At 34.3% G+C, this 17,058-nt stretch overlaps 1 protein-coding gene across 1 annotated transcript in view; it reads right to left on the bottom strand.

The window, feature by feature from the left end:
• Positions 1-17,058, bottom strand: part of LOC117345261 (chordin-like) — a 92,294-nt gene that overhangs the window by 15,667 nt on the left and 59,569 nt on the right. Inside the window, exons 6-13 of the mRNA XM_033908306.1 lie at positions 11,159-11,249; positions 9,014-9,155; positions 8,531-8,659; positions 7,473-7,552; positions 5,740-5,878; positions 3,734-3,846; positions 2,471-2,605; positions 1,809-1,965 (exon numbers count right to left, since the gene is read on the bottom strand). Coding sequence (XP_033764197.1) covers positions 1,809-1,965; positions 2,471-2,605; positions 3,734-3,846; positions 5,740-5,878; positions 7,473-7,552; positions 8,531-8,659; positions 9,014-9,155; positions 11,159-11,249 — 986 coding nt within the window. The remainder of the gene's footprint in view (positions 1-1,808; positions 1,966-2,470; positions 2,606-3,733; positions 3,847-5,739; positions 5,879-7,472; positions 7,553-8,530; positions 8,660-9,013; positions 9,156-11,158; positions 11,250-17,058) is intronic.

Genomic DNA, 17,058 nt, shown 5'->3' with positions numbered 1-17,058 from the left:
TCATAAATGTCGATACCTAACACACACCACCTTGTGACTAAAACGTTTACGCAATAGGTATACTGCACTGTACCTGAACGGACATACTCAATTCAAGACAATATAAATCAGCCGTATAATATTCTTTTGGCCCCGGATATGACGCGACAGGTGGCGTTACTGGTCACGATGAAGTATGTGATTGGTCAATGTAGCGGTAAATACAAAATGCAGATATGCAGTTAAAAAAGAAACAAAGTTAAGATTGAATGCAAGCTGAATAAGCGGATGTATCTTTTCAAATGACACATTAATATTATTATATTCCTGATTCAAATGCAGTCTTATTATCACCAAATATGATTCAAACTGAGATAATTTCTTATTTTATCCGTGCTTTACATTATAACCACCACAACTAAAACTATGCCGTTTATCTTTTTTAAAGATATTTCTTGTATTATATAGACCTCTACCATCTGATGTGCAATGCTACCGTTACATAAAAAGATATTGGACATGCATATTATGCATTGTATATTCAAATTGGCCGCCGTCACAGTTGACCTACCATTCATACATCATACAAATGACGTCGTGTTTGTACATTACGCCCTAGTCACGTCGCTTGTTTCACAGAACTCATTTAGAATGTGGAGAATACACCATTTCTCTTAACTTATTTTTCTTGGTCAGTAGACCTTCATAACTGAGTTCGATTTTTTTTATCAGAGACGAACAATTTCGGCGTGTTCCTTTAGTGATTTAATTTGACTTTGTTCACTATACCATCGCATTGTGGCGATAAAACACAGGTAAAACCATTCATTTTAAGATGTGCATATGAATTCTGGTAGATCACCTACAGATTGATTATCTCATTTCGTCGGTTTCCAGTTAGACACACGACTCTACCTGGACTCATATCTATAGTCACTATTCGTTTATGTGCCCGTCGTACAATCCTTCAACACGGTTTTTTCTTAGAGAAAGAGTCTAACTTCTTTGATTTGTTGTATCATACATTTATTGATATATGTGCCTTCGGAAAATGGAATGTCTCCGAAATTCGATAAATATCGTTGTCTGAACTTTCGTTACAATCACTACCCTATTGAACGCCAGGTGACGTGATGGTTATTTGTTTTGTGAAAAGGAAGTGGATATTAAGATTCAATTTTAATTACCTTCAGCATACGGTTGATGGAAAAAGTGATCGTGAGTTATAAGGATTTTTTGTCTCATCCATATATCGTTTTTGGACATTAAAAAGCATGTATGTTTAAACAATTGATATTGTTGATCTATAACTTATTTAACTTTACATCTGATTATGCTATACCACCATGGTGTATATTGGACATCCTACGTTAAGTAGAGACCAATTACAGACGTTCATTGTTAACAAGCTGGCGAAAGACATTTAAGTTTTGATTGTTAAGGACTATGACAGGGACGCTGATATTCGCGTTATATTTACATTAGGGGTAGTATTTATGGTATAGTTTATGTTTCATCCGTTTTGTTAACAAACCCACACCATGTTTCATTTGGAATTTACAACACAACTTACATACTGTTTACTAAAGAAGACTTTTCTGTTACAGTTCAATGAATGTCCAAATTAGTTTAGGCTCTGCTTATTTATACGGTGGCTTTCTATTTTGATGTAGAAATACGTGAATGTATACAAATGTATATCAAATCCCATTGAAAAAGGAAAAAATATTTATATTCTAGAAAACGTTCTAATTTTAAGTGCTTCATAAACGATTATACCGCACACATACAGGACTGGATAGTGGTGATGTAATATATAAATAGTTTACCTTGAAATATATCAACATGACTGAGGTAATCCAGCCGTTCTATACTCCCCCGTAAAACACTAATCCTGTTGGCAATTGTCGCCACGTTGACATGCAATCTCCCAGCTTGTAACAAAGCTATATCTTTCGCCCTCAGCTTTGAAAGCTTACCGGTCGCCTAAGGGACAAAAAATGCAAGTAATTTACATGTTAAGTAATATAAATACATTCACATTACAAAAAGTAATATGTTTAATCAATAAATAACAAATGTGTCAAACTTGATAAAGATGGTCATCGACGAGACTATCATACAATTGTATTTGATGTATATGAACTTTGGTTTGGTTTGGTTTATTTTGTTTAACGTCCTATTAACAGCTAAGGTAATTTTATGAACTATTATTACGGACAGACACATCAATTAACCGACTGTATTAATTCCTGGATATATCTTCTATTTAAATGGTTGGTGTTGTTGCATGAGAGAACACTTAACCTTCTGAACACCTACTCATACTCTCATGGGATATTTTCAATGGTGAATCCTCATTAATCTATCTTTTGATAATAATTTCCCCTCATTTCTAGATGTGATAAATAATTACCACCCATTTTCTGGACTTTAAGTTAAAATTACGGTTTCCTTTACACAATGGCATCCTCTTGTATTTGTTACATACCATACCGTCATACGACGTTCCGTTTCTCACGTACGTCCGGATGACATCTCTCATTCGATTATTTCGAGATCCGGACTTTGTTGAAGTATCGACACTAATACTTGTAACCATATTCTGCATGTTGAACAATCTTATCTGCAATACAAAATTTTAGTGCATAATTCTACATCATTGATATGTACATTGTAATTTACATCGGCGATATGCATCTTGGAATCTAAATTAGTGATATGCACCTTGTAGTGTACATCAGTGATATGAACATTGTAATCTACATCAGTTATATGAACATTGTAATCTACATCAGTGATATGTACCTTGTAGTGTACATCAGGTGATAGGTACTTTGTAGTGTACATTATTGATATTACATTGCAATCTACACCAGTGATATTTACATTGTAATCTACATCAGGTGATAGGTACCTTGTAGTGTACATCAGTGATATGAACATTGTAATCTACATCAGTGATTTGTACTTTGTAATCTTCATCAGTGATATGTACTGTGTCATCTAAATTACTGATGTGTACTTTGTAGTGTACATTATTGATATGCACATTGTAGTCCTCATCAGTGATATGTACATTGCAATTTACACAAGTGATTTGTACTTTGTCATCGACATCAGTGATATATGCATTGTTATGTACATGTACATCAGTGATATGTACCTTGTTATGAACAGCAGTGATATGTACCTTGTTATGTACATCAGTGATATGTACATCAGTGATATGTACCTTGTAATGAACATCAGTGATATGTACATTAGTGATATGTACCTTGTAATGAACATCAGTAATATGTACCTTGTGATGAACATCACTGATATGTACATTAGTGATATGTACCTTGTAATGAACATCAGTGATATGTACATTAGTGATATGTACCTTGTAATGAACATCAGTGATGTGTACCTTGTGATGTACATCAGTGATATGTACATCAGTGATATGTACTTTTTAATGTACATCAGTGATATGTACTTTGTAATTTACATCAGTGATATGTACCTTGTAATCTACATCAATGATATGTACCTTGTAATGCACATCAGTGATATGTACCTTGTAATCTACTTCAATGATATGTACCTTGTAATCTACATTAGTGATATGTACATTGTAATCTACATCATTGATATATACCTTGTAATCTACATCATTGATATGTACCTTGTAATCTACATCAGTGATATGTACCTTGTAATCTACATCAGTGATAGGTACCTTGTAATGCACATCAGTGATATGTACCTTGTAATCTACATCTCCGTTATCGTGGACGTCAAACACAGCAGATCCGGCACTTGCCAAAGGTCCTTGTCTGCCATAAAGTGATCCTCCAGTCGACAGTACAGCTTGGTAGGCTGAATACGCGACAAAAGAGTTTTAGGAAGAATCAACGTCTTTATACAAATCATAAGACATATGTAGTTATTTTGAAATAATATAAATGAAATTGATCAAAATATGTAAATTCCTATGAGAATGCTTTAATTTCACATATCTTTACTCCTCCAAACGTACGTCTATAATGCCATACATCTTCTGTATTTGTCTTCATGATAATTTATTTTTTTGATAATTCCAATGTTTGAATTCATAAGTTTTGATAACAATAAAATGAAATAATGAAAACCTAGTCATACAACATTTGTTTGAGTTCGAGGACAATGGCATTAAAACAATGGTATGTGTTGTAAGAGTATGATTTCGCCACGTATATGTTTTATGGTGAGGTTTTGTTCATTTACAGTCATTCTGAGTCGAAGAATATCATACTGGAGATCAGTCAATGTTAACCAGAGCGAATGAGGTGAAGTGGCTCGGGACACAGCCATGAACGCACATGGCGGTCCGTTGCTCCAGTTGCTGACAATAACCGACAAGGATCGAACCGTTCATCTCTGATCTCCACCTGAGATTGCAGTCGGTCGATTTACAGCCGATCAACCTATCGCAGCCCCAGTGTATATCTCATCCCAAATTTATATGGACTTTACAAAAACTCCAGTTAAGAAAGAGTATTTACTTTTTTTAACGAAGTTATAAAAAAACTGGAAACTTGCATTATCATAATATTCCATTCATCAAACTGTCAAGGTATTAAGTGGTATCAAAAATTAAATTTACAGTCGTATATTAACAGACATCAAACGGGGCACGTCTTTCAGGTAAATGCTCAGTTATAGCAAGGTATGCGATATATCTTAGTAGTGGAGTTTAAGTTCTAAATGCTTTACAAATAACAGATCAGAGGAGAGCATACTCGAGATTATACCGAAATGCCAGTTATGATTGAACATATTTTCTTTCTGCGTTAATGTAAGAATATATAGTAAAATGAAAACGAAATTTCGCTTCTGATTACATATGATGCATAAGAGTAAATGTAGTTTGATTTTTTTTTTTCAACTTTCTGACTTAAACATTGCCAAGGTAAAAAGGCCGTGCTCATAATCGACGTTACGATTTGCTTTGATCTCTTTGGTACTGATTTCTCATTATTATGCGTTAGTTTCGAAAAATTCATGCACAATTTTACCACTATTTGGAATATAATTCGCCTTTTAAGAAATTGGTTTCGCAAGATTGCTTGAAAGTTTCGTATTATTCTGCTGAAGTTTCATATTATTTGACTTTTGCTTTCCTTTTTGATAATTATATGCGTTGTTTCCGCGATGGTATGAAAACATTAGCTTCCAAAAACATAATCATCTAAACGATTGACATACAGCTAAAATATGTGGTATCAGAGACGACGTGCAAAGCGTCGATGTGGCGTAGGTCAGCACGGCGCTGAAATGATGCTATTTCTAAATGAGTGATTGCATCTTTTATATATCTACTGCTTAATGATCAAGTAATTATAGTAAAGTGTGTTAAGTGTGTTAACAATTATAATATAGTACGTATCTGTCACATGTTGTGTACTAAATTAAGAGGAGAACAACTTATTCTTTGCATAATTAGAAAAACTTTGAATGTATTTAAAACTGTTTGTTCTTTATTAAATATTACCTCTAATGTACGAACTTACTTATACAAATGTTTAAAGATCCTATTACGAACATGGCAGTTTTAATTGCTTAGAATGAAATAATTGGATAGATCGCAACTTACTGAGTTAACGCAATAAAATGCACATAAAATGCACTCGCTAACCAGTGGCAACATTGACGGAAAGAAGAGTTTAACTAGGCTTTCGATATCTCACGGCAGACCCCACACATTCTGCTACACCACACCGCTATACTCACAGCCACACGTGAACACCGGTTTTATGTAGCCGATAATGCTAGTGCCCCCTTTTGATGTAAGTCGCAGACGTAGTCTTCCTCGCACCAAGAGTTTTCGATTTTTCTTGTTTGTACTCTTCCAAAATCCTCTTAATTTATTCTGAAATATACATAAAAATATTTGATAGAATATAACATGTAGCAATGAAAATGACATTACATTCAGCCAGAGATTTACTTCTCCAAAACCCTCTCAGTTTATTAGGAATATAATATATAGCATGCACTTCAGTAAGATGATGTTTCTAATACAAGATGAACATTTGAAGTTTGTTTCTGGAATCATCGCATACAAATGATAATAAACTTAACGAAAGCTAGAGATGTACTTTTCGAAAACCCTGTCAATTCATTTTGGAAATATATACATTTGTATATGAGCATATGCTAAAATATTGTGTATTAGGATGAGATGAATCTTACACACGTGTTTCTAAAAGCATGGCTAACAGTGATAATGAAAATTCGGGCAGGCACTGTTTTGTAATGGATATCCGATAGCTAACGATGTACTACAATGAGTATTCGAATACAATTATTAAATTACAGAAAATCGATGAGAAAGTAGCTCTTACTTAAGATAACAGAGACTTAACAGGACCATCAATATTTGTTTCTATAAACTGCAACATAACATTCACATTTAACATAAACCAAATAAAGGTAATCTGAGACACAGTAATTCAATAATTAATTAGTAAATAATAAGAAGGTGTGATTATAATTTGAACTGTCTCGCTCGCTCATTTCGGTCCAAATACCTATATAGTGTCGATGGACCGATACGAATTCATAGCTACGTGTAACTATAACAAACTTTCAGACTTATTTATTGAAAACATACAATTGATCTTGTGATCTAACACTTTAATGTTGTATATCACTATGTGCCTTTAATTATGAAATCGAAAATCAATAACATTCAGTGATTAAATACCAGTAAATAAATGGCTAAATTCTGGTTAGAAATTGAAACGATAAACATATAGTATAACCCGTATGAATTTGGCACAAACTCCAACCTGTGGTCTCTATACATTATGGTACATTTGATATACATATAAAGACCGGTATGTCAAGGCCCTGTGGGATCTCATTTACACAGGAACTATCGTCCTCTAGTATAAAGACCATGGTATGCTAAGGTCCTGTGGTATCACATTTACACGGGAGTTATAGACCTCTAGTATAAAGACCACGGTATGTCAAGGCCCTGTGGTATCACATTTACACGGGAGTTATAGTCCTCTAGTATAAAGACCATGGTATGCCAAGGCCCTGTGGTATCACATTTACACGGTAGTTATAGACCTCTAGTATAAAGACCATGGTATGCCAAGGCCCTGTGGTATCACATTTACACGGGGACTATAGTCCTCTAGTATAAAGACCATGGTATGTCAAGGCCCTGTGGTATCACATTTACACGGGGACTATAGTCCTCTAGTATAAAGACCACGGTATGCCAAGGCCCTGTGGTATCACATTTACACGGGGACTATAGTCCTCTAGTATAAAGACCACGGTATGCCAAGGCTATGTGGTATCACATTTACACGGGAGTTATAGACCTCTAGTATAAAGACCACGGTATGCCAAGGCTATGTGGTATCACATTTACACGGGAGTTATAGACCTCTAGTATAAAGACCATGGTATGTCAAGGCCCTGTGGTATCAAACTCTGGTATTTACCTTCCGTCTTGATTTTCGTGTCTTTTGGTGTAAAATCTTTGTTCTCTTTTCAATGGTTATGAAATATTCCTGTCGTTTACCTTAACAAAACAATACAAATAATTAGTGTAGTTGTCCCTTTGTTTACATGATAGTGTGAACATATACTATCAACTATAATAAATGCTATATCAACACAACATATGACATTTACTAGCAACTCATTTGTTCTCTACCACAACCTACCTACTAATATAAAACTAGGATTGACTGCGAGAAAGACAAACTAAAAGAATACATACATATTTATAAATTATGATAATGTTAGACGTGTATATGTAAAATACTTCAGCAATGTGCGCCCATATTGCGTTCAAGTATGGTTTTGCTTTATGACTTTGCAGATATAATGAGCCGTCAATTCATTAGTATGTTGGTCGGATAAACTTTGCCAATGCGCTAAATTTGGGTGAGAACAAAAATTAGATTAAATTATATGCCCTGCTCTATAGTATGTGAATTATACTGTTCACATATTTTAGACCGGTTCAGTGATGTAACAAAAAAAAGACAAATAATTTCTTAGAATATCGTAATGATGAAGCATCTCAGAACCAGAACTAGTCGGTCAACAACAAACAAAAGAATGTAAGCAAGGCTCACCATAACTCTCCCTCCCTCAACATTGACTGTTGGGGTTACTGCACCAATTTCAATATTCCTGGTAAAGGTCATTTCAGAAGGGTATGACTGCAAAATTCTTTTTCATGCTATGACCTAGATCACACCCATATTCGACAAGGGTTTGTCCAGTGCTAATACAACGTGATTTTTTCTGCCAATAAATAAGACCTTTCGAGGTATGGAAAAGATTGACAGATTGACAATAAAATACCCTTGCTACCAAAAAGGGAATTAAAAACACCCGTTTTTATATTTCCATATAGCTTATTTTATCTGCCATAACTTTCGGTATCTGTATCTGTACCGCACTTATCAATCTCGCAAATCCGAACTAGCTCTTTTTAGTTTCTAATGAACAAATGTACATTTCAAATTGGTCAATATCTACTACTTACGTTTGCTGTTAAATAGTCCATCATGAATAATAGTATACGATATCCTCTTTTTCTTTAGACCATACGTCAAAGCTGCATATCCGCCGGTACCGTCTAACTTTGGGGATACCAGCAGGACACCAAAAGTCTCTATACAAAAACATAAGGTACATTTTAGTGTTTTTACTTAAATATACGACTGAAAAAAACACAACATGTCTATATTCATAAACAAATAAATCAGTTTGATGAATACATTAACACTTAAATATAAAATGGTTAGAAACTGGTTTTTCGATCTTAAGCTTGTAATTCATTTTCAGATCATGAAATGTATGTAGTGTTCCACTTGTGACTAAACAGTTCAATGACAATGACTTAAAGGATAAGATTCCTACCCAGAATGTAAAATAGGATTTATGGATGAATCTATGAAGTAATTATTGTTCAATAAACAATGATAATTAGCATATTGTCCATACGAATCACATGTCTGATAAATACCTGGATTGTGTCTTGTATCTACTTCTGGCCTACCGCTCACTTCTCCTTCCGGGTATGAAAACGTTGTTATGGTGATGATGATTTCTTTTTTGTGTAGATACCGGAGATAATAGAAAGGTATTGTCGTCCATTCTCCACAGTACTATAAAAATCAACTTGTCTATTATAAACTTTATACGTGTTGGTAAGTCGATAGGCTAATAGTAAAAGATTTTTGCGAGGCTAGGTCACTTTCATTAGACGAAACATTAAGCCTGATGAAAATGACAGAAACATCTACATCCAATAGCATCCAATACTAGTTTTGGTGATACACGAATATCTATCCACAAGTACTCTTTGAGCAAATTTCCCAGTAACTCTTTGTATAGAAATTTCGTCAGAGACAGCGCTTTGCAAGAAAGAAAATATCTTAATAATTATAACAATAATTTTACTGTAGCATCCTTTCTTGCGTAGAATGGTTTTTCTATCGATATTATCATCTATCAGTTAGTTTTTTTTCATATTCCATCAGGGTATATACAACTTTTTCCGTTTTAACAGGTTACTACTTCATATATTCCGTTTTGTGTATTCATAAAGAACCGCGCCGCTCCCCAGAGTTCACACCCTGATAGTGTCAATAGTGTTGGAATAGAACCAGATACAAACTCCTTCGAATCATACAGACAATGTTTATTAACGATCCAATAAAATGCTGGATTTTGTCGATATTTGTGACATACATATTTATGTCACCGTTGAGGGTGGTCATTTTAAACTGCACATTGTAATTCATGTTTTGTGTTGAGTGGCATAAATACATATACATATTATATATATATATGTTCGCCAAGAACACTACTTCAATACATAACGTTCAATGATTGACTACTCAGTCATTAGCAGTGCATATTACTAAACTTTCTCGAATCTATCAACTTCAGTTTAATAACCCATAAAGAAATAATATAAAATCAGGGATAAAATTCACAATTATCAGAGCTTACAATTCAAACTAAAATATATGTCTCAGGAATTAAGAAATATCACGTAGAGATAAAAATCTCCTTATGTGAGATTTCGCTAATGGGGCTTGGTACAACCAGACCTGGTTCATTACTAGGTAAATGCCACGAGTGACGCATTATCTCGTGGTAACATTCCCGATAACGGCACGATCTAACACATAGGTTAGGGTCTTCTATAAATACCCAACCCTCGAAGAATTTTAACTATCATCTAATGGTACATGGTGTCTAATTTTAGTTTAATGCTTAAAATGTGATTTTGTGTAAACATAAAAACACGTAAATATGAACTACTCTTCTAATTCAGCTTGAGTTACAAAAGATGCTTAATTGTGAAACGTTTAAGATTGATATTGATATAAAAGAATCATTTATAGCCACGAAAGAAGCAAAATTCATATTTGAAAAAATAGATTTGTAAATAATATATAAAAAATGGTTTAAGTAGTTTTTTCGATAAATCTTGTGAAGTCAACTCTAAATTGGTTAGTATTACAAAACATGATACTATATATTTTCGGTCAAATTTAAATGCATATAAAACAAAAACATATTTCATTTTACAGAATAGAAGGCATGCCAATTTTCTGATCGCCATGTAAACTATGATATTTATATATTTTGTTTCTGATGCCCATTGACCAACAAACCAAACATAGATAAGATATAAAACCATGGTAACGGAGTATTATTAAACTGTACTTGTACATTTGGCGCTCGTCACTTTCCTTCAAATAAAGCAGGATATGGTTTTGAGCCACTAGTTTCAATGACCGAAATTCTAGACTATAATACAGCTGCTTTCATACAACTAATATTCAATTGCCAGTTCACAAATACGTTTACAGTAAACATCAGAAAATGACAAATGTGATTTTCGTATGATTTGAAACTTTCTGTGCTACATAAGCGTTTATCAAGTCATAAGCTATTACATGAAGATAGTAAACATCGGCATGATGAATAAAAAAAAGTCAATATACACATCTTTAAATTGTTAAAACACATTAAGGAAAGTGAGGGTTAGAAAGCATTTTACTTCTTCGTCCATTGTGTCTACCGACGATCTTAGATAGCATGCCTTTTCCTCTCTTCTGTGCTACTAATCACGATTTTCCCGTTCATAAAATACCTTGTTATCGTCCGTCGGAGCTTCCAGACGCTTCTGTATCAACACATTTCCGTTTCTGTCTATCATTTGAATGGATTTTGGCCGATTTAATCTGTGCGAACAAACAAAAAAAACACACAGACATAAATTGATACCGCCAATTTGTCAGGTAAGGAAAATCACACACAGTAGAGAGAAGGAATTGAAGCAATGAAATGACTTCATCTTCCTAATGAAAGATGGATAATTTATCTAACATTCGCTTTGAAAACTGTACTACCACACTCGGAGTAAAATGATTATGTGTAATCAATGATATGCTGTATATGAAGATTACATCTTATAAAATGTATATTTTATATGTATCGCAATGCAGCTTAATTAATGTTAATCTATACAAAAACTAATGTATAAACAGCCATTTTTATACTACCAGAAAAATACGATAGATAGAAGAGAAGAGTGAGCTTTACAGGGTATTTATGTGTACTGTTTATGTAAGTAGAAAAGGCATGAGGATGCATATGTAACTTAATAACTTGTACAATGTGTGGGTTGTAAAATAGTCTCTATGTATAATAAACTATACACAGACGGCATATTCAGTAAACATATTCGACATGACTCATCATTATGGTGCTGAAAATAATTGTAAAATCTTGCAATTGTGAAGTGAATATATCCCTTTATTTATAACCGAAATTTCGGATCTTTGGTGTTCAGGTGGGAGATCAATATCGATGAAGGCAACAAGCAGGTACTGTAAATAACATCTTTTAATGGTAGATAGTGTAAATGTCAAATCATATTACTGAAACTGATATATACATGTATATATATATATACTTTTTGAAGATAATAGGAGTTTAAAATGTTGAAATACAGAAATGAGATTAAGAGAACCGATATTGGACTTAATAAATGTTAGAATATATAAATGTTCTGTGACGCCATATTTTTTATCAAAATTTGTAAATTTTATGGTGTGAAAGAGAACGGATTTTTTATAGACCAATTATACGGAACCTGTATCATTATCCATCATAATTTGACGTGGCATGCAGAGTAACAGTAAACCTTCGGTACTAAAAAGTCCGCCAACAGAGCCTACCACCCAGTCATTAGAATCATATAGGCCAGGATCAGATAAACCGACACCACGTATATATGTTAACTTATATCTTATAACATGGCCTGGAGTAAAATGATTACTACATATCAAAGTTAAACGCCATTACTACAGGCTCTCTAAAGGAATGTAGAAAAAGGTTCTGAATGAAATATCTGTGAAAAGGGTGGTGTGGAGTGTATTAAATTGCATGTACGGGTCATGTCCGTACATTCTCGTAGATTTACACGTGATAGCTCTAATGCACGAACGACTGCCACGAATGACGTTAAGATTTCACCTTTACAATCTGAGGAGATGATATTTTTACGGCACAAAGTATACCCTAACGTGAATCTTGATACTTCCTAACGGGGTCTGTGTTGATAAGATAATGCCTATACCTATCCCCGTTATAATGAAGTTTATTTCGCCGCAAACAATACCGTGAGCATCATCTACCATCGCCATCAATGGATGTCTGCTGATCTGGATGAGAGGAAGAAGCACCTAGTATTTATGGGCGTTTTATCACATGTTTAAACACAAGAGAAAAATGCACGGACATATTCTTAAAATTCTTTTCTCTATCAATTTGGTGGTTTTCGTCCGAATGGCTTCAGTTCGTTGCACACGATTTAACTTTACAAGAAACGCTACCTGAAGTCAGGAATAACTACGTATGGTTCAAATTCCAAAATACCCCATATAGACGTTGTCACGTACTCAGACCCTTTAAATAGGGATTCAAACAGCGCATGAAGATAAGATAGAGTCTTCCCTATGTACGGTTCACAACCCGTAGGTCATTCAAGATTCAAGTATACAACGGAAACATGGAGCCTTACATTCCACACCAGGCTTAAGATCGTTGTGCAGTAATAACTTTTGTTTTGCTTAAAATTCTTCGTTCGAAAAATAAAATTATTATTTTGTCATGTAAATGATTTCTATACATTGTTTATACATTTCGTAAGATAAGAGGAATGGCGCTTTTCTATTATTGTTTCAGAGAATTTATTATCTAATCTTATATATTGTTTGTTATTCTAGTTTGCACTACATGTGTTTATATATACGCAATGTGTATATAACATATATGATAACATACAATGTTTATATAAAATCCCTGATAAAATTCATTGTATGCATTCCATATCGTGGTAATATACATTGTATAGATATCACACCCCTAATATCATGCAATTTATATATTACATCAGTGATATATTAATGATAAAACAATGGATAAATTACAATTATATCAAGAATGATATACAAAGTACATGTATATATTTCGCACATTATAATATATAATGTCTATATTACAACCGTCATACAATTTATATATTACCCCAAGGATAATATACAATTTATATATTATACCAAGGATAATATACAATCTATATATTACACCAATGATAACATAAAATGTATATATTACACCAAGGATAATATACAACGTATATATTACACCAAGGATAATATACAATTTATATATTACACCAAGGATAATATACAATTTATATATTACACCAAGGATAATATACAATGTATATATTATACCAAGGATAATATACAATGTATATATTACACTAAGTATAATATACAATGTATATATTACACCAATGATAACATAAAATGTATATATTACACCAAGGATAATATATAATTCATATATTACACCAATTATTATATACAAAGTATATAAATATATTACACATGTGGCAAGGCGAAATGTTTAAATTACACCCATATTACCAAATCAATGAAATAGGGAAAACGTCTATAAAATAATATGTATATTACAGTGAATCAGCTTTACAGGAAAAAACGATTGATGGCCTATTCCAACATCTCTGGAACTATGCCTCTGTTATCGAATCCCAAACTGTCTGGACATATGTTGAACTGAACTTTCTGTCCCGTTCAATCGATATGCCAAAACATCGTAATATTGAATATGAATATATATATCACCCTTTTATGATTTTAACAGAAATTTCTGTCTCGCATGATAGATATTCCGAAAGAGCTAGATACTGAAAACAAATTAGTACTTTGATACTATAAACATAACGTATCTGTCAGACTGAGGATGATGATGTTCACATACTGACTACGTGTTATATACATCACTAAAATGTGTCTTAGAAAAGTCTTCGTGTTTTCTACAGTGTTTTGAAATTCAATACAAATCATCGTGTTGATATCATTAACACGGGTTTTTGTTCGACCCTACAGAAAGAAATATTAATATACAGCTATCTAAAATAGTAAACGTTAATATTCGACACCAAAACGTTTATTTCGTTTATTTTTTTTTTCGTCTTTACTTCCCTTTAATTCAATCAAACTGAATCAGAAACGAAATTTAAAGATATACCACCCACTGTCAGCTCAAACATTACCACAAAAGATGTGTGGAATCCCAATTACATACCAAACCACGATCAGGAAATCGTCATCTGGACGGAGGCAAAATAGGCGATCATTGTGTAGGACAACGGGCTTTGATATTCATGCGCCAACCTACTATATCATGTACGTGTTTCAAGGAGACACAAACGGCAGAAAGAGCTGAAGACAAAAATGTGTGAAGGTAACACATTAATTTAGTATATCCGGTGCTCCCTCAGCAAACTACACAGAAGGAACCCTAAGTCTGCAGGTCTGCAGTCCCACTTTTAGCCGCCTCCTACATTAATTGAAGCAAGTTTCTTATTCCAACACGGATTGTGAAAGGTACCACTTTTAGTCGCCTCTTACGATTTTATTCGTACGGTCGATTCTGCAGGGTTTCCTCCCTTGGTTCTCTCCTCTCTGCCAGGGCTGTGTTCGACTCACAAATGACCAGTAGTGGGTAACCATATGTAGCGTACGCAAAGGGGGTAACTTCTATTTCATTAGTCACCTTCTACGATTCTATTCTAACACCCGATTCTACAGTGGTCCACTTTTACTTTTAGTCGCCTCCTACAATTTTTTTTATAATCAGATTCTACAGGGGCCCCACTTTTTATCACCTCCCACGATTTTTTTTCATTACCAGATTCTACAGGGGCCCACATTTAGTCGCCTCGTACGATTGGGCCCATTTTTAGTCGCCTCGTACGATTTGAACTACTTTAAGTCGCCTCCTACGATATCATTATAACACCCGATTCTACCGGGCCCAATTTTAGTTGCCTACGATTGGACCTACTTTAAGTCGCCTCCTACGATTGGACCTACTTTAAGTCGCCTCCTACGATTGGACCTACTTTAAGTCGCCTCCTACGATTGGACCTACTTTAAGTCGCCTCCTACGATTGGACCTACTTTAAGTCGCCTCCTACGATTTCATTCTAACACCCGATTCTACCGGGCCCCACTTTTAGTCGCCTCCTACATTCAATGGATTGCAGTACATACAGTAGGGTCCCTTTTTTAGTCGCCTCTTACGATCAACCTGCATTAGGATACAGCGGGTCTTTATCTTGGGCTCTCAAAACGACATTAAAAATTATCCGCGATCATACGTATTACAACTGTGTTAAAGGACCATTGGTCAGTATTTATTGACGTTTGTACCGTTCGAGGCGAAATATGATTAGCATGTTTTTTTTGCTCCTTAATACCAGGCCTGTATTAAACATAATCTTATTCTCGTCTTTATGGAATATTGAACTAATTTTTCTACGCGATTGATAATTGAATATGCCATTGGAATGAAGTATGATCAATAAAATCGAACACTTGTCTTTATGTTATATAGAATTCTCAAACAAGTTAAAGTGTATTCGAAAAAGAAAATCAAGTGACATCAGTTTTTCACATTGGCATGAGTGTAATATCATCTATATCTGCTATATAAATTACAAAACCACGTGTCCCAGAAATTCCAAACTCCCGTGCAGGACTACACGGAACCACCTGTTTATATTCGTGACTTTGATTGATGTGAGGTAAACACGTATAGTTTGTGTCACTTGAGACACCCTCATTAGTCAGCGTCTCATTAGCACAGCTTGGCTTCTGTACAAGTGCTCAAGACGTAGGTGTTTAGATGATATACTGCTTGAGAGCCATTTTCCTACATTTTATTCAGACCACATTTTTTAAGTTTCTAATTGTTTCGGGTTCAGTCTAATATCTTTTAAATCTGCATGAAATAATGTTTTTAGGAATTGACCAGCTTGACGTTTCGTTCTAGATTACGTATTGCTATCAGACACATTGTACGTATAATAGTCATCGTTTGATGTAACCTATGTGAATTGCTACACGTCGCAACAGCTTGAGTCTTGACGGAACTGGCGGTAATGTTACGATTGGCTAGCATGGCTTATGATATTTTCTCCTGAGTTCATTCGGGAAATCGCAGGTTTAATCAGTCAGAGGTTTCGGGCTCGATCTCTTGAAGTGGTATTCAAAACAATGTTCGATGTTACATTGGTGCCGTTGTAAGGACCGGGAAATACCTCCAGATACATTAAGCATTTGCACCAAAGACATAGCTCTTACCACAGGATTATTTATCTTTGGTAATATAGAGGTACGAATCTACATCATCACCTGGCTATCGTACTTTTTTCAAATATTTATGACCTTTAGCAGTCAATGATGTAGAATAGAGAAACCCTAAGGAATCCACTGACATAGGCTATATACTATCTTTACATACTTACTGATTAGACTGCTTAATTGATGCAAAGTCGTACCTGACTTCACTAGCGTGTACAAAATGGCCACCTCCCAAAAAATGGTACAATGCACATACACACGGGCAGTATACAGCGGCGAAATAGAAATATTGAACTGTAGTATTATT

Source organism: Pecten maximus, chromosome 16, assembly GCF_902652985.1.
Source record: "Pecten maximus chromosome 16, xPecMax1.1, whole genome shotgun sequence".
In the NCBI taxonomy this organism is placed as follows: Eukaryota; Metazoa; Mollusca; class Bivalvia; order Pectinida; family Pectinidae; genus Pecten; species Pecten maximus.
Note: the sequence above shows the minus strand (reverse complement) of the source record. Positions and strands in the feature narration are given on the sequence as shown.